A 27805-nucleotide genomic window follows, 5' to 3' on the forward strand; every position below is an offset into this window, starting at 1 on the left:
GATTTTTATTTTAAAGACATAATATATCTATAAAAATATCAAAGACATCTATGAAAATAATACTAATACATTTTCAAGGCACTTGTAAAAACTAATCCATCATGTGGAGTTTTTATAGGTTATTGGATTGATAGCCACATTCCTTTGAAAAAAAATTCTCCCATTTATAAATAAAGAATACGCACACACACACACCCAAACACACTTTCTCATTCATAAAAGAAAAAATGGGAAATTGGAGAAATCCAGACAGAATGTATTTGAAAAGTGGTAGAGTTTCACTACCCTGCCAGTTAAAGGAAAACAGAGCTTGGCTTGGTGCTAAATTCCCTAATGAAGTTTTTGACACACAAGCCTGCCAACAAATACTGAAAATATTTTGAAAAGTTAATTTATTCTTAATACTAATACTAAAAATTCCAATCTATTTGCATTTTTGTTTTTAATTTTCAATTAGGAAAAGAAAATCAGCTCTCAGTCCTGGTTGTTGGGGTCTACTCTTAAAGCTTTTTTCCCCATCACTTATTCACCTTTTTCCATTTCTCTATACATTTACAAGTTCTGCTTTTAATTTCCTTTGCTAAATTTGATAGGTGTACTCAGATAAGAAACAGTATAATGGGTTTTCTTTTAAAAAGAAGCAGACATTAAGCTGTATATGAAAATTTAATGCAGCCCTAAGTATTCTTTATGCTTATTGCTGAACACGTCTATGTGTCACTGAATGATCATTTCATATGTTAGCACACCTTACTATTTAAAGATGTTGTTTGCCCCTTTTAAGCTTGGAGAATTTATAGAGAAAGCTTTTATCTAGGAACAGATTTAAAATGAAGATTTATCTACTGTAAATGAACATACAAGCAGGACAAAAAACATCTTTGCTAAAGTTTCTATAGCAATGACTCATACTTGGTACAATCAGAAAAGAAACAAGTGGCAGACTAATTTTCAACACCCATTTACTATAGCGTTGCGTGAATTTTTGTATATAAGTTGATAAATATTTTGTATGTTTTTATTGGTAACTTGTAACACTAATGCCTATCATTGATAAGAACAACGATGGTTAGATGGTTAAGAAACCCTTCCACCCCTTTTAGGACTGAGTCTCTTTGAATTTTACTACAGGGTTGGGGAGTGGCAAATGTTTCTCTGCATGACTCTCTTATTCAACTCCCACAGGAAAGCCAGACTGCCTAACTGGCAAACTCCAACTCAACATATGGTTTTGGGGGCAGGTGTGAAGGTGTTCTCTGTCCCATTGGTCTGAACTACGGCTGTTTGGAATTGGCTTGTATCAAAAGCCTTTAAGTACCATAATGCCCTATTGGCTCTAGGGGTTGGGCAGAAAACCTATAAATCTGCTTGCTTTTCCCAACTCTCTCTCTCCATCTCTCTCTCTTACCAAACTGATGAAAGAGCATCTCACACACCATGAACTGAAAAGGACAACACAATGAAGAACACAGCTGGCAGCCATACTGAGACAGGCATGCGGCCTGTTCTGAAGAAAGCTGACCACAAATGAGGACTTAACTAGAGACATTTTAAGTAACTAACAAGTCTGTGTGCTGCCTGAAACTACACATCACCATTTATCAGGTTGTATGGTTGCCAATATTCACTTGTACTTTCCATATTGTTATTATTTATGAATATAATCAATAATACATTATTTAAAGTGTAACTTAATTCCTGCTTGTGTTTTACTACACCTAATTGAGGTTATAAATGTAGAATGGAAGGTGGGGAGAAGTTATATGGTACAATACCTTATAAACAGTGGTAAGTCTGTGAGATTTGAGGCATTCTGACAAAGGTTACATATTAATGATACAAAAGGGGAAAGCAGAGTAAAATATTACTAAGACAAAACAAGCGTAAAACAATTTGAAACTAAAAATAAATTCTACACTAGTTCTCAAGGACCATGTCTGACAGCATCTAAATTTGTACCAAGAAATTTGGCATAAAAATCACACAGCTATGCATTCAAAGATCACCAATAACTCAAATTTTAATGCATGTTGTACATAAATGTTCAAGCAAAGTGAAGATTAAAAATGGACTAAAACAGTGAATTTAATGTATTTGGTCATGTGGGCCATTTCTTATCTATTTAAAATGATGTCTCTACTGATGTGATGTACTCATTGTTTTATTTTCCTTAGATTTGGATCATAACCATTTTTCAAGACCAAATCATGATTCCAGCACAATATCTTGGTTGTAGTTTAGCTCTGTTACAGCTTATTATTTATTGGATGGTGGCCCAAACAAAGTAATTTTCCATAACAGAGAGATGGAAAAAGAAAGATACTGAGTTATGAATTGTATGTCCAAGCAGCTGTAATAAAGTTTCATTTAAATAAACAAAACTCAACTTATTGACAAATGAAATAAGGAACTCCGCCACTTATAGCCATGTTTAATAATACAAGACATACAAGAAACATCCTAAGGACTAAGGCCACCTAAAAACAAACTAACTAGTCAATTATTAGATGGCAGTTTTGTTTCAGTGCTCCTTAAATTATGTCAAGGTGTTTGTTACCATAATATAACTGGGCAATCTATATCAAACTCCTAATATTTTAAGTGTAAATAAATTACCTCCATGCTTTATTTCACAGTAGTGCCTGGCATCGCCAGTATAGGCCTCTAGCCCACGAGGTCATGAATATGCATGTTTGAATATGGACAGATATACCCTTTACTGCTTATTTGTGTTATCAGTTGATTAATACAAATGATTCCCACCTTGTTTTGGTTGATGTTATATGTTTATGATTCTGGGCTTACAGTACATAATGAGTCTGGTACCCATATACCCATTACCCATGCCTAACCTTAGCAAGGCACAAAATAAAAACAGCAATGGAAAGTACACTTACTACACTTATAAAACATGTGCTGAAGGCAGGATGGATCCTTTTTGATTCATGCCATTTATACCAAATTCTTATTCTATCATTTGCATGCTATTTGTAAGGCCAGGTGATGTTTTTCTAATCTTCAGTTGTCTAGTTTTGATGAACATGTGCCCACTATAACCTTATCTTCCTGCTCTTAACTGACAAAAGTTGAACTCAGCAACATCTTCTGCTGTTGTACTCTATCCACTTCACATTTTGTGCAAGTTATCTACAAAATTTCACAGAAATCAGACCACTCATTCAAGTTACTTTGTTCACAAAATGTTTAGTATGGACACACAAAAACATGGATGTGTAACTTTCCAAAAGTGCTCAGAAAGTGTTCTTGGGATAACAAAATATGTCTTTCCATTGAAAATCAGCAGTCTGTTTTTTTCATGAAAATAATAAATATATAATGCAGAGAAAACAGCAGATTTTCACATGTTGTTAGTGGCATAACAGGCTACAGACATTCTGTATTACTTGGACCTGGAATTTAAACACAAAGAAAAAGAAAAAAAAAAACAGCCTCATATTTTAAGTTCTAATCATGACAAATTACATGTAAAATAAACACTCCTTGCTGCAAAAAAAAAAAACTCTTTGCAATTATGAAAGAGCTGACATCACCTTTCACTATAATCACTATAGAGGGGTAAATTGATCAGACACCTTATATATTTCTGATATTAGTATAGGAGAATGTAAGGTGAAATGACACCTTTTATTGGCTAACTAAATAGATTACAAACGCAAGCTTTCGAGGCAGCTAAGACCCCTTCATCAGGCAAGGTGTAACCAATTTACTTATTTAGTTAGCCAATAAAGGTGTCATTTCACCCTACTTTCTCCTGTATCAATCTATGGCTAACATGGTACAACACTCTACTGCTGTGATATTAGTATATATTAAGTAAATTAATCTTCTAAAACCAAATTCCTCTGGAACATAAAACTTCAACATCTTGTAGGGATGCTACGATCAATCAGCCACCAATTGTAATTGGCAGATTTTCACAAAAAAAAAAAGACTTGATCAGTCACCAAAACTGATATTTTCAGTCCCTGCTTTTCTAAGCATTAGGGTAATTTAGTTGTTGTGCTCCTTTACGCAAGGTAATACGGTAGTCGAGCCAGCGGGCATCTCTTTTGCTTTGTGCCCTACCCCCCACCCTAACTTATGTGGGAGGAGCAAAAGTTTTAGATTCCTCAAAAAATTTCTCCAATTTTTGACGGATCTTGATGTTTTTACCATTCTTTGGTAGAACGACTTGTGTACTTAGGGTCATTGACTTGCTGCATGACCCACCTTGTCTTAAGATTCAGTTCATGATGATCTTTCAGTTCACGTGATCTTTAGCAAACTGCAGACGAGCAGCAATGTTTTTTTTGGAGAGCAGTGGCTTTCTCCTTGCAACCCTGCCATGCACACCATTGTTGTTCAGTGTTCTCCTGATGGTGGACTCATGAACATGGACATTAGCCAATGTGAGAGAGGCCTTCAGTTGCTTAGAAGTTACCTTTGTGACCTCGCCGACTATTACACGCCTTGCTCTTGGAGTGATCTTTGTTGGTCAACCACTCCTGGGGAGGGCAACAATGGTCTTGAATTTCCTCCATTTGTACACAATCTGTCTGACTGTGGATTGGTGGAGTCCAAACTCTTTAGAGATAGTTTTGTAACCTTTTCCAGCCTGATGAGCATCAACAACTCTTTTTCTGAGGTCCTCAGAAATCTCCTCTGTTCGTGCCATGATACACTTCCACAAACGTGTTGTGAAGAGCAGACTTTGATAGATCCCTGTTCTTTAAATAACACAGGGTGCCCACTCACACCAGATTGTCATCCCATTGATTGAAAATACCCGACTTGAATTTCACCTTCAAACTAACTGCTAATTCTTGAGGTTCACATACTTTTGCCACTCACAAATATGTAATATTCAATCATCTTCCTCAAAAAATAAATGTCCAAGTATAATATTTTTGTCTCATTTACTGGTTTTTCTTTATCTACTTTTAGGACTTCTGATGATTTGAATCTGATGATGTTTTAGGTTTTTATGCAGAAATATAAAAAATTCTAAAGGGTTCACAAATTTTCAAGCACAATTGTATGTGTTATGGATAAATATTTTTGTACATATTTTATTAGTGAAAGTATGTAATTTAAGGAAATTGTATTTATTTTAGTATTTTATGGTCACTGAACAATAAACCTACATAATTAAATTTTATTAATAAAAATGAACAGTTAATACCTGTGGCCTATAGTTTAATTATACAAGTACACTATAATATAGGACATAAGACTTCTATTTATCTGGTTATGCAGGAGCTTAGTGTAAAAAGTTTTTTAAAGGGATAAAGAGAAAAAAAATTCTAAGTAATATGAAAATCGATGATCGGTATTGGCCTTAAAAACCTGATTACAGCATCTTTACTTCTAAGCTTAGCTAGCAGAAAACTTCCTTTGGATGATCTAGAATAAACTCAGATGAAGATATGCCGTCTCAGATGTGATCTATATAGTAACAATTTTAAATCTTTATAACCATTACTTTTTCTTCTTAACTACTGGTACAATGCAGTTCAAAAGCAAATATTACTAGATAAAAGAAAATGATGTTCTACATTTTTAGTTCATTAGAAACTCGGATATTAGGTAAAGTTAAATATCAACATTTGTTTTCAGCATTTGTATGACAATGCCATTTAGGAAAGCTTTCTTCAATGCAGATTATTTTATTTCCTTTCTCAGTTATACATCCAATCCTATCTCACTTTAATTCCTATGGCGGCATAGTGACACATGGGTAGCACTGCTACCTCAAAGTAAGAAGACCTGGTTTTGCATCCTGGGTCCCCAATGTGTGGAGTTTGCACATTCTCTCCATGTCTACGTGGGTTTCCTCAGGGTTCTCCTACAGTTGAAAGACTGGCAAGTTGGGTGGATTGATGATACTAAATTGGCCCTCGTGTGTTGGGGCGTGTGTGTGTTTGCCCTGCGATGGATTGGCGCCCTGTCCAGGGTTTGTTACTGGCTTGCACCCTTTGCGAGCTAGGATAGGTTCTAGCACCCCCAAAGACTAAGACTAAGACTAAGACTGTTCAAGACTAAGCCGGGTTAGAAAATGACTCAATGAATTGATTACTTAAAACACTCCACAAACACAATTGCAACATTTTATGAATGTACAGTATTATTTCAAATTAAAAAACAACCCATCCACTGTATAAGTCCATACTATGATGGTCTTTTCTTGATATTTTAATAACTAGCCCCCCAACAACATCACACTTTGTTTTGCTCTGTATTTCATGCTTTGTCATTCCTGAGTGTCCTAAAGTATGGCAACTACATTAAATGATGAAACAGGTAATACTAATACTATTCTTGTTGTTTTGCTTGATCTGTAACCTATGTCATCTAACTGAATGTTCACCCCAGTCTTGTTTTAGAACACTTCAACTTTGCGAAGTCCCATAATCAATTCAGTTTGGTAGTATTATTTCAACAGGTTAAGTGTAAATATTAAGACAACAAAAAATTTGTTTGCATTTATGATCATTTTCACACTTTTCATCATTCTCTCGCATTGAACAGCAATGTGCAAAGAGTAAAATAATATACAAATGTTTAAGGAAAGGAAAGGAAAGGAAAGAACTATGGCTCAGTGCATTTCACTGCTAGTTCCAGTGAGCCTGTACATATTAAATGGTTCCTTCTCACAACAACTGGGAAACTGCTACAGAAGGCAAACCATTAAAAATATTTAGATTATTGCCAAGGTTGAACAAGCATGCACATACAAGGTTACTAATACAGCATTTGTGTTTGTAGAAAAGTTAGCAAAATACTAATTTAAAAATGTCCATCCATCAATCCATTATCCAACTTGCTATATGCTAACTACAGGGTCACGGGGTCTGCTGGAGCCAATCCCAGCCAATACAGGGCACAAGGCAGGAAACAAATCCCGGACAGGGCGCCAGCCCACTGCAGGGCACACACACACCCACTAGGGACAATTTTTAGGATCGCCAATGCACCTAATCTGCATGTCTTTGGACTGTGGGAGGAAACCCACGCAGACACGGGGAGAACATGCAAACTCCACGCAGAGGGGACCCAGGAAGCGAACCCGGGTCTCCTAACTGCGAGGCAGAAGCGCTACCACTGCGCTGCCCTAATTTAAAAATGTTCCTATTTTAAATTTTTCCAGAACTGAATCACCAATGATTGATTTTTCTGCTACCTTTCATATTGGCAGAGTTTGTGATCATTGGCCACTTCTGTTCTGAGTAAGGGACTAATTTAAACTGAGCTCTTTACAAGACTTTTTTTCCTCTAATGATCACTAAACACTGCAGTGAACGCTGATGTCATAATCTATTTATCCAGAAAATGCTTCAGCAGGTTTTGCTGAATATGGTTTCTCATTAGAAAGTAAAACTTCTTACTGCACTTTAGATTCTACACAATTAGGAGATGCTTGCTTATATTCTACTGCAGGGGTGCCCACACTTTTTCGGCTTGCGAGCTATTTCTAAAATGACCAGGTTGAAATGATCTACCTACATTAAAAATGAGTATTTGTCGTACCTTGCATAACTGAATAACCTTTATGGCACAATAACAATTCAATACATCTATGGTCACTACTGTATTTGGATTTAATAATCGTCATGTGGGAAAAGGCTAACTCGCATAAATAAGTAGAGCTGAATAATGCAGTAAAGGAGCTTTTGAATTCAGCCGAGTGAAAAATGACGGCTGTCCGATTAACTGCGATTTTAGTTCCCTCTCCTTTCTCTTTCTCAGATCGCTTTTTGGAAAGACGTCAGTTTCGTAGTTTTTATGAACAGTTCGAAAATGCCTTTCCACATTTTCCTTCTTTGGAATAGCAATGATAGATTGACAGATCAGACAAACGCACTTCGATTGTGACATCGTGAGAAAATATTCCTCTTCCAATTCCACATCCAGCCCATACTCTCTCCAAACAATTTTTTTAAAAATCTCTTCTTTAGTCGATATAAATTGGAAGGCTAACTAGATCACAGCCGGAGTTTTGCAGTAGCTCGCGCGTTTCATCATGCGTGCGGGATGACCAGTGTGTTAGAAGAGAAGAGATCTCAGACTGGCCACCCTGTATGTCAATCAAGTGGCAAATGGGAGGATATATGATAGACTAACGCTTAAAAATTTTTTTTTAATGCAACGCGATCTACCTGAACTACCTTTGCGATCTACCGGTTGATCGCGATCAACACATTGGGCACCCCTGTTCTACTGAATTTTCACTGCACTGTGTGCACAGGGATGCTTAGGAATTTTTTTAACCTACATGGTATAAGCTGTACCACAGTATTACAGGACACTGTTTGCTTTTAATTCCATAGGTGCTTGGCACTGTAAGCGAGTATTTTTGTAAGTGCAGGAGAAAACTTAGCTCTAGTCAGCTTCAGGAGATTTACTGGAATAAAAAAACACAGAATGTGAGAAGACTATGAATGGAAGATACAGAAATATACTGCAGAAGAGACTATATACCCTCACTCGTATTACACATTTCAGTTGAATGAGAGTCAGGAAGTGCAGACATGTGCGATCAATTCCAAGTTGGTTTAAAGAGAAAAAAAAAAAAACAACACTCAGTTAAGTTTGTTTCTGTGATTTTGGGATATGGAATGACAGCAAAGTAAGGTATTTATTGTCATTTGAGAATACAAATTTTTGACAGTTTTTTTTTTTTTTGCAGATTATACTCAATATTTCAAAAATATCTTGCTCCTTGATTACAAAATGAGAAGAAACACATACATTACCGAATGACACATCTTAATGTTGTTAAGTGCAAAAAATAAAACTAGAACAGACAAGAAATAATCTGCCTTAAGGCATGGTATTTATTTGTGAAAATATGCTTAACTGAAATCTTATTTGACAGAATCTAAAAAAAAAAAAAAACAAATAACAAAATAAAAACAAAACTAATTAATTTCTAATACAGCCTCTATTAAATTCACAGAACACTAAGGTACATATTTTCAGGCTAACCAAAAACTGGACTGATTCAGTTTTATAATTCAGTATTTTCTGACCTGGCTTTAGCTTCTACAGGCCCAACTGTTAATGAGTAACAGTGAGATGGGAAAATTCAAAATTTAGTTCATCAGCAACCAGGTCACTAACTTGGACCCAGAATCAATACTCAGCAGCAAGTGCAAAAAACGTTACAATTCCGAACTATGTAAATCTAGCAGGTAAAAAGCCTCACGGGTCCTGAAGTTTCTGATTTTAAGATGAAATTGGACTTTCTGGATGATGGAGTGTCCACTTTTAACAGTTTAAAAATTTTACCATATTCCTATCGGGTTACTATATGTAACACATTATTATATTTTATTATAGAGGTGCATAATGTGCAAAGAACAACAGCATCTCATTTAAAAATGATTTTCTTTTGACCACAGTCAAATAATTTTCCTTACAGCTTAAGACTAAGACTTACAGACTAAAACTGAAACTCTGCCATCTGATAGTTCTCAACATGAAAGCTTTGAGGGGTCACCATAAAACTTAAAATAATGGACCAATATCTAGTAAGAGTACTTAGATTTCATATTAACAATGAATTCTTCTTCTTCTTTCAGTTGCTCCCAGTAGGGGTTGCCACAGTGGATCATCTTCTTCCATACCTTCCTGTCCTCTACACCTTGCTCTGTCACCCCAACACCTGCATGTCCTCTCTCATCACATCAATAAACCTTCTCTTAGGCCTTCCTCTTTTCCTATTGCCTGGAAGCTCCGTCCTTAACATCCTTGTGTTGGTACCAGCTGGTATATAATTCTGTATTAACTAATTACACTGCTAATGTGAGCCATGCTTATTCATGTGTCTTTTTACAGCAAAACTAAAAGCAAGACACATATACACAGGCAGAATTGAGTACAAACAAAGAAAGATGGAAATTATGCTGGGAAGAGATGAAAAAAAAAAACACATATATATATTGTGACAGATAGGGGGCGCTGTCATCCCCTTGAACCCTCCGATCAGTCGCCAGACACCAGGTAAAGGTCCAATAATTATTTATTCGGACAATAGTACAGGGCACAAGCACCCTCATCTCCACAATACTCATAAATACAATACTCAACAATAATAAATCACTAATCAATATAATCCTCCCCTCCCAGACGCGTTGCCACACTGCCACCCAGTTCAGCGCAACTCTGGGATCTCTCACAGTCCTTTATATAGTCTGTGACCCGGAAGTGCTTCCGAACCCTTGTCCATGTGACATCCTAGCACTTCCGGGTGAGATGAAAACTCTTCTTTTTATCCCGGAAGTACATCATTCCTTCTATCGCTGTGACTAAGACGTACTTCCAGGTTATAGTGCACGTAAGAGTCTTTGTGCCTCCCCGCAGCGTCCTCTGCTGGTCCCTGTAGTATCCAGCAGGGCTGTGGATGTAAACTCCATTGTTCATAATTCCCTGCTGGCATTCGGGGCACCTCCATGCTGCAGGGAGGGCTCCACCTGGCGGCCTGGGGGTATTGGCCGGCCATAGTCCACTATATATATATATATATATATATATATATATATATCTATACTAATAAAAGGCAAAGCCCTCACTCACTCACTCACTGACTCATCACTAATTCTCCAACTTCCCGTGTAGGTAGAAGGCTGAAATTTGGCAGGCTTATTCCTTACAGCTTACTTACAAAAGTTGGGCAGGTTTCATTTCGAAATTCTACGCATAAGGGTCATAACTGGAAGCTATTTTTCCCCATATAATGTAATGGAGTCTTGAGTTGGAGATGGCGTGGGGGGAGTTTCGTGTGACATCATCAGCCTCCTACGTAAGTACGTAGAGAACAAGGAAGAACTCCAAACAGCGATGAGCACAAAACGCCATTTCACAATTGAGAAGGCAGAAAAACATTATGAAGCAAATGATGCATACAAGCATATTCATAAGTACAGCTACTGAAACAAAGCACGCGTGAACCGTAAGTTTATATTAAATTAAGTTCATAGACAGGCTGCCACTAGCGCTTGTAATTTAGTGCCTGCCCATATAAGGCCGCCCATCAGCGGCAATCCAATACAAACACTGCGGTAAATGTTCACGGGTGAAGGACTGTGCTTATGCAGAGGAAGATGAGATGGTCAGGGTGGTGTTTGGCACAAACTCATTGAAACTGCGAGAGAAACTTTTAAGTGCCGGGTCTTAGCTGACATTACACGAGATGGCACCAGTACAGCTGGGAACCTTCGATGCAAGAACACCAAGCGGCTCACGTGAACTGACGAATGCGCAGACAAAAGCAACAGTTCCAAAGAGTGCTGAACAAAACCGAATTACACAATTGAGAAGGCAGCAAAAAATATGAAGCGCCTTATACATACAATCATATTCATAAGTGCAGCTACTGCGGAAACAAAGCACACGGTGGAAAAAGTGAATGTCCTGCTAAAGGAAGACAGTGTAAAAAAAAAAACCGTGCATGCAGTTTGTCACATCACAGATAAAAGGAAGACGAGCTGTTTATTGATGCAGTAAGGAACTAATCGATGAATGAAACCTCTTATCTTTACAACGATTGACAAACACGGAATGTAACTTGAACACATCCTACAAATACGAGCCTGATTGAAAGAAATAATGATAATCAAATCCTTGATGACAGCAACATTCAATAACACTCACAAAACAATTACTGTATATTGACAATCATGTTACGTTATTTTTAAAATGTTCCCTTTTCTTTTCATAACTTCTACTTCTCCACTGGTACACGGGTATATATATAAATGTATATATATACCCGATCTACAATACATACTTTAGCATAGACAAGCCACACGCTGTGGCTAATTGTAGAGTCTTAAGCCTCTAACGCCGACATTCGAGGTTCGATTCCCAGAGGGGTGTACTGACTATGTATGCGCTACCCGATTCATTTTACCTTCGCATCTCCTTGGTTTGGGACGTATGAAAAATATTAGGTTAACGAGAATCATGTTACGTTATTTTTAAAATTTTCCCTTTCTTAGCACAAGCACAGCTGAGAAGCTTCGATGCATGTACTCCATAACGTTAAAAATAACATTTAATCACACTTTCAATTCCAAGCAAACGGAACTTTTGTCAATGCATGATTTCCTGGTACATCCATTACACTGATGCACACATCACAGCTACAAAAATGTTAGAGTCGGAATAAAGCGCGTTCCTACGACTGATCATTTCGACTACCCGAGCCCTTGATAAAAGCATGGTTTTGTGCACACTGAAAAGCAAGCAAAATTAGATGCATTACAGAAAGCGGACTTTGTGGCTCTTACTGGGGATCATTGGACTTCCGTGACCGTTAGTAATTCTAAATACATCTAATTACAAAATGTTCAATGATCACACTGTTTTAGCCTAATGTACAAAATAATTTTGGCTAATGTTACTCAGAGTTTAAAGAGTAAGCTGGTCAAATTACCTTTTATGTTTCTGACTTATTTTTTAAGAAGAAAACTGCACTTTATGTTGAAATTTTGGTTATTATTATTTAAAGACAATACTATTCTGAAAATGTACTTAAAGTACTTAAACTACCACTTTATTTTTAAGTCTGCCCAATTTTAACCAGGGATGATATTTTTGTTTCTGTTTTGAATTCAAATGCAGTTTAAAAGCTTTTTTTCAGAAATTAAAACAGCTTCAGTTTACAATATTCATGTCCATGTCTATTATTTGATTCTGTCGCCCACTAAAACCGTTTTAAATTAAAAAAAAAACATTTGCGATTTGGTGCAAATTTACGTGTGCGATTACATACGATTAATCAAGATTAATTCTTACACAGCCTCTAATTAATTGGATTAATTTTTTAATCGAGTCCCACCCTAATATATATATATATATATATATATATGTGATATATATATGTAGATTTGTATATATATGTGTATATACAGTATATATGTAGATATGTATATGTTGTATATACAGTATGTATATATGTGTGTGTGTATATATACAGTATGTGTATATATATATATATATATATGTTTATATGTATATATATGTTTATATATGTGTCTGTGTGTGTGTGTGTATATATATATATATATATGCCAGCAACACTCATGACAATGACAAAACAATTACATTGTCAATCATGTTACGTTATTAAAATGTTTCCTTTTCTTTTTACTTCTCCGCTGCCAATTGCAGGTATTTTGCTATATATATATATATATATATATATATATATATATATATATATATATATATATATATATATATATATATATATATATATATAAATAGATAGATATGACAACAACACTCATATCAATGACAAAACAATTACATTAACAATCATCTTACGTTATTTTTAAAATGTTTGCTTTTCTTTTCATAACTTCTTTAACACACTACTTCTCCGCTGCGAAGCGCGGGTATTCTGCTAGTGTATATATAAATATATATATATATATATATATATACACTTTGTGCACAATTATTAGGCAAGTTGTATTTTTGAGGATTAATTTTAATATGGAACAAACACAGTGCTATCAGTCAATCCAAAATGTTAATAAACCTTAAAACCTAAGTGTTTCACAACGGAAATGTGAGTGTGAACATCATCAGGGGAATACATATGTGCGCACAATTATTAGGCAACTATTAGTGTGCAGATTTATTATGCAACTAAAGGAAAAATGAAAATTTTCCCATCTCACTTGTTTATTTTCATCTGTTATAGTGAGAATAATAAACATCCCATCCATCCATTTTCTAACCCGCTGAATCCGAATAGGGTCACGGGGCTCTGCTGGAGCCAATCCCAGCCAACACAGGGCACAAGGCAGGAACCAATCTGGGCAGGGTGCCAACCCACCGCAGGACACACACAAACACACCCACACACCAAGCACACACTAGGGTCAATTTAGATTTGCCAATCCACCTAACCCGCATGTCTTTGGACTGTGGGAGGAAACCAGAGCGATACTATTGTCAGGGGTTTTTGAGAGATGCCCTCAGATTATGAATAATTAGCTGCTCTACACATACTGTATACTGCTGAAACTGTCTACACTTTGTGTCTTGGGAGTGTGGTGGGAGAATGGTGCGGACATTTCAGCTCAAGCCATAGTATATTTGTTGTCTCACAGATTGCTGCAACTTCGCACACACAGAGGTATTCAGTAATGTCGTTATGATAATCAAAAGGTGATTTGTTCTTTTAATACTGCTACAAATCAACGATGCTGTATTGGCATGGAACTTTAAAATTAGATCTGCCTCATGTTAAAATGGATCTAAAAAATGTCTACCAACAGGAAACCAGAATTAACCAATTACTCTTACTCAAACATGGCACCCTCACATTCAACCATCTTCTGAACCAAAAAAGCGACTTGGTATGTGTTCCAGAAGAAAATGTTGATTTATCATGGCTTGGCTATAGAGCATAATTTCCCTTTTCTTATTAACATACAAATGACATAATGCAAAAAGCGCATAACCCTGAGTGTTGATTGGTATTGCGAGCTTGCAATATACAATGTACATGCAGAAGAAGGACAATGCACTGAGCAGGAGAAAGGTGCTATATAAATAATATTTATTATTATTATCATTATTATTATACTGCTTTGATATACAGTATAATTTAATCAGTTTATTTCAGGTTTATTATCTTGTGTACAAGGTAGAATTACATTCCTGTTTGCCTGCAAGCAGTGCTTGAAGTGGATCCAAATTACTAGAAGTATTCTGTATAGTCAGCGTCTTATTCCACCTACTAATTAGTTATTACTTTTACATGACGGGGTGTGTCAAGATCAGAGTGTGTGTGTGCATTAGTATAGGATATCAAAGGGAAAGTGATCACCATGAAGCATAAAGAGCCGCTGGTACCGGCCCACTACAAGCATTGCCAGCAAGACTAAACAAGCACCACCATGTGGCCACTTTCCTTGTCTGTCACCTGAATCTCATTGCATATGTTCTGTACAATACATAGGTTTCAGCTGCCCTTAAACCATGCCCAAGATAAGTGGGTTTATAAACATATAGTGAATAAAAACATATTGCAATGTTGCTGACAAGTTGCATTAGCCTGGGGATCAGTCTCCCACCGTATGAACTGATTTTCCAACAAGCAAACAAGTGACTTCAGAGGACCCTTTCAATCAGAGAAACCAGCCAAAGTCTCAAAAGGATTCCAGCTTGTGAGGCCACAGTGAGCGATCATTTAAAAAAAAAAAAAAAAAAAAGAACAATGTGAATAGAGAGAATCCAAGGGTACTCAGAGGCTGCAAGCACCGCAGTGGCATGGTGCTAAATATACCCATGTTCCTCCCATTCAAACTGTCTGACCAGGCTGCCTTCCCTCAGCCTTTCCTTCAGTGCACTCCTGCTAAACTCAGGAGTCTCATGCACCTCCTGTTGTGAATATAAATGCCTGACAGCATTCTTGTGAGGCATGTGAAGGGGGGGGGAGAAAGAGAAAAAAAAAAAAAAAAAAAAGGGGGTTGGCTGCAGTTTGGTGCTTTGAGGGAATTTCTAAAAATGCTTGGAGCCAATTGATGATGTTTACTTATACCAACGATGTGTCCAGCCAATCACTGGACAATATTATCAACCATCAGTTCAGTCCTAGTTAATATCTGTGTAAAGTTTGCAATGGATGCAAGAGTTTTTATATGGGTACCCACGTTATTCTCCCAAATGTGTGTGTGTTAACACTGACCCATTGCCAGTTATCATAGGTATGTGCATTTGAGTGTGCTCTGCAATGGACTTTCATGCTGTCCAGGGTAGGTGACTATCCTATACCCAGTGTCACTGACAGAAGTTCCATACAAGGTTTTTTTTTTTCTTTTTTAATTAATATAGACATTAACCTTTATATTCAGTTACTAAACAAATACAGTGGCAGGTCATACTGCATGTTGACACCACTCATCAATACCTTCATTTCCCTTAAAAGTCAGATATTTTTTATTTTGTAACAGAAGGAAAAGACTTACCAATTTGCAATAACACAGGTGTGACAAGGGCAGTCTCCATAGCGTAGCAGAACTCTCGTCCAAACATCACTGCTCCGTGCATCACCCACCTCTGCAGTGGTATCCGGTCAATGGAGCCTTCACTCACAGTTTCATCTTGGCTATCAATCTCTTTTCCATCACTTGGCTTTTGCTTTTTCAGCTGGGTAAGTGATAAATCATTCACTTGTATAGCATCCTGATCAGTATTCTGTGGAGCCATTGTTTTCCGCATACAAAATATAGAGCTCTTTTAAAATAACTTTTATTCTATATACATATATAATTTATGAATATTCTCTTGAGATAATTTTTTAAAGATTGCACAGTGTGGCCTTGTAGTTTTCTTCGTGTGCCTTTATGTATTTAGTCTTCATGTATCTCGTCTTTCTCCCAAGAAACTATTTGAAAAACTTTGTGATTGTACTCCTTGATGTCAGTAGAGATTTTTATAAAATTGTGTTGAAACATGAAGAATTTGGTAGTGATAAATGAACACATATGGCTTTTAAACATGGGTTTTACTGTCTACTACAATTAAAAATCCATAATAATTGCCATTCAGTTAATACAAGTTTCATAATTTCTAAGGAAGAGAAGCTGAAGAGAGAATACTGGCAACAAGCAGGTCTTAAGGAGACGCAAGTGGGAGCTCTTCTTTTAATCCCCATCGAGCAGCCGATTGTTCTGTGGATTTGTCATCCAGAAATAAAAGGGTGAGGGGAAAAAAAAAATAAAAGAGAGAGAGACAGAGAGAGAGAAAAAAAAAATATTACTAAACTGAAAACCACAAGAAACAGTTCAAATCAAGCTTTCTATTAAATATCAATGTCAAGCAAAACTAAGGAAAATAGTTTAAAATGGTACAGTTTGAGATCTATTTTTAAATCTACATTCTAACATTAAATACAAAAAGGCAAAAGAGGCTAAAGTTTAAACGTTCATATCTACTTAGTTCAACATACAAGTAAACAGGTATAGGAAATAACACTTGTGGTCCAACATAAATGGGAAAACAAAAGCAACAAATTTTACTGGGGCATGCATATCAAAATGCATTAAAAAAATGTACACCAAAATCATTAGTGCTGATACAGATTACTGTAAATATTTTGTATTCACTTTAAAAGTTAAATATTTCAGTTAATTTTAAGTTTTTACAATGGTGCAATGAAGAAAGAGCTTAAACATAAGACATGAAAATTGCAAGAAACCTCAAATGAAATTGCACATCACATTTGGCTACAGTGTTTGCAAAATACTTATTTTTTTTTATTTGCTACTGTCCTAACTGGCCAAAGGTCCACTTCTACATGAGCTGAAATAAAAATCCACAAGAATAAGAAAGAAAAAAATGCAAGCTGACATAAGGCATAATTGGATTTTTTTTCTTCCCAATATTAATATTGTGGAATGTTGATCTGTTTTGCAAAACTGAATAGTGTTCAGTCATTTTGCTTGTGTACGGAAAGTTCAGCACATCATAGAGATAGCAGCAAGTTCAAGAATCTATACACCTGTGGCAATACACATTTATGTAGCCCTAAGAATTTTAAATGCACATTTGTACATTTTCAAACAATATTTTAAATACGAAATTTTCTATGCTCAACTACTGGCTGACAGCTATACTAACTATAAGGGTTTACTTCATAAGGACTCATTTTAAATTTCAACGATGTAACAATGTAAGTATTTCCAGTCTTGAAATTCATACTAAGTTATATTTATCCATCCATCCATTATCCAACCCGCTGAATCCGAACATAGGGTCACGGGGGTCTGCTGGAGCCAATCCCAGCCAACACAGGGCACAAGGCAGGAACTAATCCCAGGCAGGGTGCCAACCCTCCGCAGGACACACACAAACACACCCACACACCAAGCACACACTAGGGCCAATTTAGAATTGCCAATCCACCTAACCTGCATGTCTTTGGACTGTGGGAGGAAACCAGAGCGCCCAGAGGAAACCCACGCAGACACGGGGAGAACATGCAAACTCCACGCAGGGAGGACCCGGGAAGTGAACCCGGGTCTCCTAACTGCAAGGCACCACCGTGCCGCCCTAAGTTATATTTATCCCACATATATTTTATATTAGTCAGTACTAATCAAATTATATTAAGTGTGACAAATTTTTGCCTATAGAGGTATGATTTTAACTTCACCTTTAGTCAAATAAAATTAGGCTTAGGGTTAAGATTCTAACATTAAAATGGATTAAAATAGGCTGAAAAAATCTCTTAGCGTTATCTCCTGTGTGGGCCATTATCTACACAGTGCTAAAACAGCTAAAGTGCAGTAGTTTAAAACCTAAAATTAAATTGGGCATTAAACTCTGTACTGGGATATTGATAAATTGGGTTCTTCCACAAGCACAGTATAAAGATGATTAGATATACACATACAACAGTTTTATGTCATTAAAAATAACAGTAAAAGATAAAACTCGTGGCAGAATTGTTTTTTCACAATTTCCAAGTAAGAAATCTCCTTCATGGTCATACACATTGTGACCAACAGGGATGTTGCAGCACCTCAAACACAACTGCACCATAAGTCCTGATGTAATAAAATGGTTTATTTCCATTCAAATACTTTTCAAAGGCTTTTTCAATTCTCACACTCACTTGTTATCCTTCACCCTCACCCATGGCAGCTCCCACAGAACCGATCAGGTTTTCCACCGTGGGACTACAGATCCCAGCAGGCCCTACGGATGATTATGTGGGAATCCTAACCCAGGGATACTGCCATCTAGTGTATCGGGGGAGAAAATTTTCAGCCATACTCAGTTCCTCAGTTTGTGACATGGCGAGATTGGTGGTGCTATACAGTGGGTTTACAACAATTTATTCTTAACCTTGAGCTCACTTTTTTTTTTTTTAAACTTCATCCTCCTTGCAATACTCTCCTTCACGTTTTGTATAATTTAAACGTCATTTTCTAAGTCATTGTATAGTCAAAATGCCAGTTTACAAAAAAGAATGTAATACAATAATTATGCAATACCATTTCATTTGTAGTCATTTAAAAAAAAATTGTTTGTTTTGGGTTTTATTATTGCAATTGTATTTTTTTTGGGGGGGGTTTACTTTGCTTGGCTGTTTGTGGCAAAAGGCTGATATTATACTTCTGTGTCTCGTGGAGCTTCCTGCACACACCTGAACACTAGTTGGTGGGGTTTGTAGCCCCCAGTAAAAGCAAATGACCCATTTCTTGTTTAAATTCTGTAGGCCTTTGTGCTTTCTTTCAGCTTAAGGGTGAACCACATAGTTAAGGACATCAGTGGAAATTTAGGGGAAGTGTATTTAAAACTGAAGCCAGGAAGCACTTCTTTATGCAAAGAGATGTAGGACTCTGGAACAAACATCCGGGACATGTAGTTGAAGCAGAATCCATTACAACCTTTAACAAAAATCTGGATGACATAATGGGACAGCTTAGCTATTAGCTAAACAAAACAAGCTTGATGGACTGTTCATTTGTCAAATTTCTTATATTCCAAATATTTCTGATGTGGAGTATAGAACATCAGAAAAGCTTTGAGGAATACAGACCATTAAGTGAATCAAATAACTTCAATCCTCTACACAATATTTTCAAATGATATGAAGTTCTGAATGTAAAAACATACTACTATACACTACACTACTATATACCACATTACAAGCTAACTTATTTCAAGTGTCAATAGTTCCCTTTGTGAAAAATATCTTGTCTGTTCTTGATGTTTACAATGGGGCTTTAGGGTGCTGGGGTCCAAAGGTGAAAGGGAAAGCTTTATATATTTATAAAAATAAAATAATAAAAAAGCCTTCAAGTGGCAAACATGCCTTTGGTGTTTATGAGGTATCCTTGTGATAATGGAAGGAAACAATAAATAATTATTTTATCTCAGATTCTTGGTTCTATTTTTTTCAAGGTAAGTATATGTTTCTTAATTGTTTATCTGCTTGGATGGAGTTATGATAACCCCATAATGACCTATAGCTCATAACATTCTATGCTGCTATTTTACAAAGGCTACGGAGCAAGATGCACACCGAGTGGGTGTATGGTGAATAGGGTACAAATGAGTTTCATTGCAATTTGTATGCATAACATTACATCTGACCTGAACCGATTATACTGCATTTCATTTTAAATCCGAGAGGGAGCCAAGCTAAAGTTAGAAAATGTGATTTATTAGAAAATGGAATGAACCTTAGCAAAACTGATAATGTCATTTCTCAATGTAGTCTCTCATCCTTCTCAATGCATTTGCGCCACCTCCCTGGAAGTGCCTGGATTCCAGTAGAATAAAAGGTTTAGTCTTATATTTTTGAAAGAACCAAGCTACTTTTTCAGTGGCTTGTTTTACATACACATGATCTTTAACAAAACAAAACAAAAAAAAAATGAGAAAGGCAGTCAATAACATATTAACTCCTCTGGACCCCTATTGTAAATAGTCTCCTTTTAAAATAGCTGAATCTTGCAACAATTGTTTTCTATTTTTTGTTTCTTAAAACAGCATGGATACATTGTTTTACAATAAGAGTGTAATCTCAAGATGTGGATTGAAAAATGTACGTATTTGAGAAGTTTTAAGGTTTTTCATCATATTGGGAACTCCAGCACCCTTTAACTCCACTATAAAGTAAAAGAGCAAGCTAGTTATTTTTAAGAACTTACCATATATGGTTCAGTTTAGAGAGCATTTTAATGTAGCAAACTAACATATACCATGATTGTGAAGAAATAGTTTTGATTTGAAAAACTTAATCCTTTAACAAGTTTTCTTGTCCCCATGTTCTTGTTGAATAATCCAGCTGAAACTAATAGCTGAGATCCACCATACTGATTTCCTTAATTTTAAACAGTTCAGTAACGTCATCTCCTGATCTAAAAAGGATCAACTCCTTCAGACTTTTCTTTCAGATCTTAACTTGCAATTCTTAAATCAGCCAAGTCCTTTTTCTGTGGACCTTCTCTAGCAGTGCTATGTCTTTTGTATGATATGAAGACCAAAACTGCACTTGGTATTCTAGATGAGGTGATACAGCTTACGTGCATCTTCCCTTGAATGGTACTCCACATATCAAGCTATACAATGTAACATCCTCCATTTCGTCTTCATAACTGCTTCTGTACATTACCTGGATGTGAAAATCATTTTTAATATTAACAAAAAAGTGCAATTTAAAACCTTTTCAGTTTTTCCTAAATGCTGTGTAAACTGTAGATCTACAGGCATCCAGAAAGTATTCACAACGCCTCACTTTTTCCACATTTTGTTATGTTACAGCCTTTTTCCAAAATGGATTAAATTCATTTTTTTCCTCAGAATTCTACACACAACACCCCATAATGACAATCTGAAAAAAGTTTACTTGAGGTTTTTGCAAATTTGTTAAAAATAAAAAAACTGAGAAATCACAGGTACATAAGTATTCACAGCCTTTGCTCAATACTTTGTCAATGCACCTTTGGCAGCAATTACAACCTCAAGTCTTTTTGAATATGATGCCACAAGCTTGGCACACCTATCCTTGGCCAGTTTCGTCCATTCCTCTTTGCAGCACCACTCAAGCTTCATCAGGTTGAATGGGAAGCGTCGGTGCACAGCCATTTTAAGCTCTCTCAAGATATGTTCAATCGGATTCAAGTCTGGGCTCTGGCTGGGCCACTCAAGGACATTCACAGAGTTGTCCTGAAGTCACTTCTTTGATATCTTGGCTGTGTGCATAGGGTCGTTGTCCTGCTGAAAGATGAACCGTCGTCCCAGTCTGAGGTCAAGAGCGCTCTGGAGCAGGTTTTCATCCAGGATGTCTCTGTACATTGCTGCAGTCATCTTTCTCTTTATCCAGACTAGTCTCCCAGTTCATGCTGCTGAAAAACATCCCCACAGAATGATGCTGCCACCACCATCCTTCACTGTAGGGATGGTATTGGCCTGGTAATGAGCAGTGCCTGGTTTCCTCCAAACGTGACACCTGGCACTCACACCAAAGAATTCAATCTTTGTCTCATCAGACTAGAAAATTTTGTTTCTCACGGTCTGAGAGTCCTTCAGGTGCCTTTTGGCAAACTCCAGGTGGGCTGCCATGTGCCTTTTACTAAGGAGTGGCTTCAGTCTGGCCATTCTACCATACAGGCCTGATTGGTGGATTGCCACAGAGATGGTTGACCTTCTGGAAGGTTCTCCTCTCTCCACAGAGGACCTCTGGAGCTCTGACAGAGTGACCATCGGGTTCTTGGTCACCTCCCTGACTAAGGCCCTACTCCCCCGATCGCTCAGTTTAGATGGCCGGCCAGCTCTAGGAAGAGTCCTGGTGGTTTTGAACTTCTTCCACTTACGGATGATGGAGGCCACTGTGCTCATTGGGACCTTCAAAGCAGCAGAAATTTTTCTGTAACCTTCCCCAGATTTGTGCCTCGAGACAATCCTGTCTCGGAGGTCTACAGACAATTCCTTTGCCTTCATGCTTGGTTTGTGCTCTGACATGAACTGTCAAGTATGGGACCTTATATAGACAGGTGTGTGCCTTTCCAAATCATGTCCAATCAACTGAATTTACCACAGGTGGACTCCAATTAAGCTGCAGAAACATCTCAAGGATGATCAGGGAAAACAGGATGCACCTGAGCTCAATTTTGGCAAAGGCTATGAATACTTATGTACATGTGCTTTCTCAATTTTTTTTATTTTTAATAAATTTGCAAAAACCTCAAGTAACCTTTTTTCACATTGTCAATATGGGGTGTTGTGTGTAGAACTGTGGGGAAAAAAATTAATTTAATCCATTTTGGAATAAGGCTGTAACATAACAAAATGTGGAAAAAGTGATGCGCTGTGAATATTTTCCGGATGCACTGTATGTTAAACTCATTTCCCATCCTTGGCTATACTGTATATCCAGATTTCTTAAATAGTTGTATTATCATAATTACATACAGCTACATTCTACTCCAACTTGTTTGCTTATTTTTCATATTTTAGCTTCAACGTAAGCAAATTTTATTGTAAAACGTATCTTATTCTGGCTAATTAACTCTGGGCCACAACTTTCATTTGAATATTTATTAATATAACTGTTTGTCTGCGGTGGGCTGGCACCCTACCCAGGGTTTGTTTCCTGCCTTGCGCCCTGTGTTGGCTGGGATTGGCTCCAGCAGACCCCCGTGACCCTGTAGTTAGGATATAGTGGGTTGAATAATGGATGCATGGATGGATAACTGTTATGTGAATTTTGAAAACTGTCCAGTCCTAAACTGTACAAACCTGTTTCATAGGTTAAATAGTTCCAGCCTAATTATTTGCTCATATTACTCCCAAATATATTGGTGTGCCACTTTAACCCACTCTATAAACTTATGCCTTTCAATCTTAAATCAAGATTTGAGCTACATGTTAAAACTTCTAAATTTGTCAGTCTTACCTAGTCTGGTGCATGGCACAGGCAGAACTTCACAAAAGACATTGTAAGAGCCATTTTCCTAGTTCTATAAAATGTATGAATATTTACTAGATGATCATGCATAAAATATGGGAGGTTCCTAAAACTCCCGTGAATAGAATTGAGTTGGTATTTTCCTGTCATTTCTTAACAGTTTTTGAGTAAACAATGTTCTTTAGTAAGTGTTTTGCCTTGCCTTGTGTAAGGTATAGAGGCATACGGTTTTTTAACCGTGCCCTTGAAAGAATTCTTTTTATGCTCGCGTTCGTGCTTATGCACGGTACTGAGCCTGGCGCATATCTAAGTGCCAACGGCCTAAGGGTCTTTTGAGTGTAAAGTAACTCGTAAATTAAAAGATCTAAGTTTTGAACCGTATGTTTAAAGCATACAGAAGAAGAAATAAATAACCTTTAAGTACAGAAGTAACCAAAGCTTATAAGTTTATAGAAGATAAATTTTTCCCTTTTTTTGCCTTTATTCTTTGTGTGTAACCATTTTTCTTTTTATTCTTGTATGGATTATTTGCCTTTAACTTTCACTAAATATTTTTAAAATGAACTTTTGGACTGAGAGATTTCTTCGACACGCGTCTTACCCGTGCCTGACTTCACCTTACGCAAAAGCGGCTACAGACATCCTTATTAGTTCTGCTTCTCAGCTTAGCACCTAACTCTTTAAGATAAAATTGATATTGGATTGAATCAGGTCATTGTGAATCGGAATTGAATCAAATCAGTGATGAACCCAGCCTTCCTGCTGACCATCTCAGAGTTATCCAAGTCAACTGTTCATTTCTGTAAGGTCTTGAAAATGGTCGGACAGTTGGAGAAACACAGCACCTTTAAGTCATTCCACTAAGGTTGATGTAATGTCCTTTGCTGTTATCCAGTGTCTTTGTAACTGTTTGTGGAGTGTGAATGAACTACTTTACTTTTTTTTCTAATTAAAAAATAAAATACATGTTTAACGCAACTACAATGGTTATTTAACAACTTGCTGGCCTCCTGTGAGCAGCTGTATGGTTTTCATTAGCCCCTTCCCTGCTGCCAATGTTGTCCTTTAATGGTCTGCAGTTTCTTCTGCCTTCACTATTCTACTAGTGTGAACATTCCCCAGCTTGACCATGAATTACCTTATTTATTAACTAACACTGTTACATGTTAATTCCTTCTCTCTAGGAATAACCTTTTACTTCTTTACTATTAGCAGCTAGGATTCTGGTGATTTACACAGAGCCCTGCTGGCTTGTACTGCCCCTTGTGCTCCTAACTTGGCACACACAGTAAGGTAGAACACAAGTCCCTTTTTAGTCCCTTCAAACTCACAGCCTTGTTGTTTCTGTGCAACTGATAAATAACCCAGCCAAATAAAAAAAAAACCTTATGGGGGGAAAAAGAAACCCTGTAAAAAGTATTTCACAATTCTGAAAACAAGGATTTTTAGGAGCAAGCACTGTACTTTAATTTTCACACAGATGCAATACCCAGTACTCACCAAACATGGTGATTTTTAACATAAGGGTAAAATAAACTCTAGCATGCTATTTGCACATTATGCTACTGTCGATGCGACTTTTTCTCCAGGTACTCTGTCGCCCCCCAACAACCCCACATCTCCCCACATCTCAGTGACATGCATGATAAATCAGCTGGGAACTCTAACTTGGCTTGGAGTGAAGGGAGTGGGGGCGAAAGCACAACTGTATCCCACAACTATAAATTGGATGAAGTGGGTGCAAACAATAAATGGATAAAGAGAACAGTTAAGCCTTTTGTTCTGTGTGGGAAACAAGCTGCTGTAATGAGCAACAACAAAAAGCTTATTTATTCCATTTTATTGATTACCTTTAACTTCATTTTCAGCATCTCTGTTACTCAATTTTAATTTCTTCTTCCTGTTAACTTTATACATCTCCTGAAAATCACTTTTCATTTCTTACAAGCTTTTTCTTTGCCCTTTATACTATAGAAAACCCATGTGAATAAAAGAGTTTCTAACTTAATTAAACAACTTTGACAAAAGTCATATCCCCCTAAAAATAATACGTTATTTCAAGTAATCCCAAGTGCACAAAGGAACAACATGCACACCAAAGCAGATGAACTTGTAATCAAAATGCAAACCAGGGTCTGAGGTGACAATGTTATATACCGATAACCTTGATTCCTTAGAAAATTTTAAATTCAAGGAATGAAAAGTAAAAATACCAGAAACAACAAAAAAGCAAAAAGATTGCAAAAAGAAGGCTTTGAGTTCAACCTACAAACTGTGTAAAACATAGGGAAGTAACTGAAATGATCACATTATCAGAGTAAAATTCTGAGGTGCAAAGTCAAGTGACTATGCTTTAACTAAGTAAATTTCTGTTTTTATACCAGTGTGAATTTTTTTCCAGCAAATTGGACACTTCAATAATATCTTTTCATTCAATTTCATCGGTGTGTGTGTGTTTATATATATTATATAATATAATATAATATAATATAATATAATATAATATATATATATATATATATATATTATATATTATATTATATATATATATATATATATATATATATATATATATATATATATAATGTCATTTTTCAATTTCTATTCAATAGTGTTCTTTAACATAACAAAAATTATTACAAACCTACCACTAAATTACTGCATTTTCACTTATAGAAGTAAACAGCAGCAATTAGCAACATTTTGCACACCCTTTTGGATCCTTACATGGGATCAAAGTATGCATGAATGCTACGGCCCAGTACACTCCTGGGTTGTTCTGATATGTGTGAAGTATGCTTAGTTCGATAATTTCCATTTTACATGTGTGAAAAGGGACTAGTAATTCTGCAGGACTTGAGCAACACAACTTAATTTGCCTACAATACTTAAAAGTTGAAAGTATAGATTGCACAAGGTAGTACAAACCAAATGTAGACTTACAGATCTCAAAATTGTAGGGATGCACCGAATGTTCGGCAACCGAAATTATTATAATAATATACTATAATAAGTAAAAAGACCGAATAAATTTTGCCGAACAATGATGTTTTTAATGACGCGATCAAATAGTAACCCGCGTAGAGTGAGAGGAGCGCGCTTTATGCAGCAAAAATGTCAGCAGTGTGGAAGCACTTTAAAGCATCAGAGAAAGAGGCAAAAACGGCCGTTTGCGGACACTGTTCTGCTGAATTGTCCAGAGGGGGTGCATCTGCAAAAACGTACAGCACTTCAAGTTTAATTTATCACTTAAAATCAAGACACCCCGAACATCATGCAGAGTACGAGAAGACACGGCGGGCTACGGCAACAGCAGCAGCGAAAAGGAAAGTAGCTCCTCCCAGTCCTAGGACACCCACTCCATCTGTGGCTGACTTCTTAGAAAAGGCAAAAAAGTTTGCCAATGACAGTGCCAAAGCTAAAGGTATTACTAAAAGGATAATGGAATTCATCGCATTGGATGATCAACCATTCTCTGTTGTAGAGGATGTTGGATTTCACAGGCTTATAGACCATATTGAGCCCCGTTACACCCTGCCTAGTAGACGGCATTTCTCAGACGTGTGCTTACCTGAGATGTACAACGTCGTTTCAACTCAGGTCCATGAGTTCTTGGCTACAGATATTGCAGCCCTCAGCTTCACGACTGATATTTGGAGCTCGGATGTGAGCCCCACCAGTATGCGGAGTTTAACTGCGCAGTGGATCGACGCAGATTTCAAGCTACAAAAGATTGTGCTTCACTCACAAGAGTTTAGAGGGTCCCATACAGCTGTAGCCATATCCGGCGTTCGCCAACATGTTTGACACTTGGCGTATCGACCGATCTAAAGTGCATGCGGTAGTGACAACGCAAGAAATATGGCTAAAGCCATGGAAGATAGTGATCTGAAAGGCATACGTGTATGGCACACACAATTCAACTGGCGGTCAACGAGGGATTGTTGAGTCAGCACAGTATAGCAGTTGTGATATCGATAGGCAGGAAAATTGTTGGCCATTTTAAACATTCACCGCTTGCCTATGCGCGCTACAATCTATCCAAGAACAGTTCGAACGCCACAAAACGTTTCCAACAAGATGTGAGCACAAGGTGGAACAGTACATATTATATGCTGGAAAGCCTTTTGCAAAAGCGAGTCTTGGCTACATACATAGCAGATCATGACCTGCCCGCGACATTCAACGCATACCAGTGGGTGTTAATCGAGAACGTTCTCTCTCTTCTCGCCCCCTTTGAGCAGATAACAAAAGAGATAAGCTCATCTGATGCATCTGTGGCAGACGTCATACCTTTACTTGCAGCACTAAAGTGTCTTTTAAACAAAGAGGCTGAAACAGACCACGGAGTTAAAACAACTA

The 27805-nt window shown here is 37.0% G+C and overlaps 1 protein-coding gene across 2 annotated transcripts in view; it reads right to left on the reverse strand.

Annotated features, from left to right (window-relative positions):
- LOC120515563 (solute carrier family 45 member 4) overlaps positions 1-27805 on the reverse strand; it is a 98320-nt gene that overhangs the window by 33030 nt on the left and 37485 nt on the right. For both annotated transcript variants that reach the window (XM_039736651.1, XM_039736652.1), the window contains exon 2: positions 15987-16691. In XM_039736651.1, the coding sequence (XP_039592585.1) occupies positions 15987-16239 (253 nt within the window). In that variant the 5' untranslated portion in view covers positions 16240-16691. The remainder of the gene's footprint in view (positions 1-15986; positions 16692-27805) is intronic.

This window comes from Polypterus senegalus, chromosome 15, assembly GCF_016835505.1.
Source record: "Polypterus senegalus isolate Bchr_013 chromosome 15, ASM1683550v1, whole genome shotgun sequence".
Classification (NCBI taxonomy): domain Eukaryota; kingdom Metazoa; phylum Chordata; class Cladistia; order Polypteriformes; family Polypteridae; genus Polypterus; species Polypterus senegalus.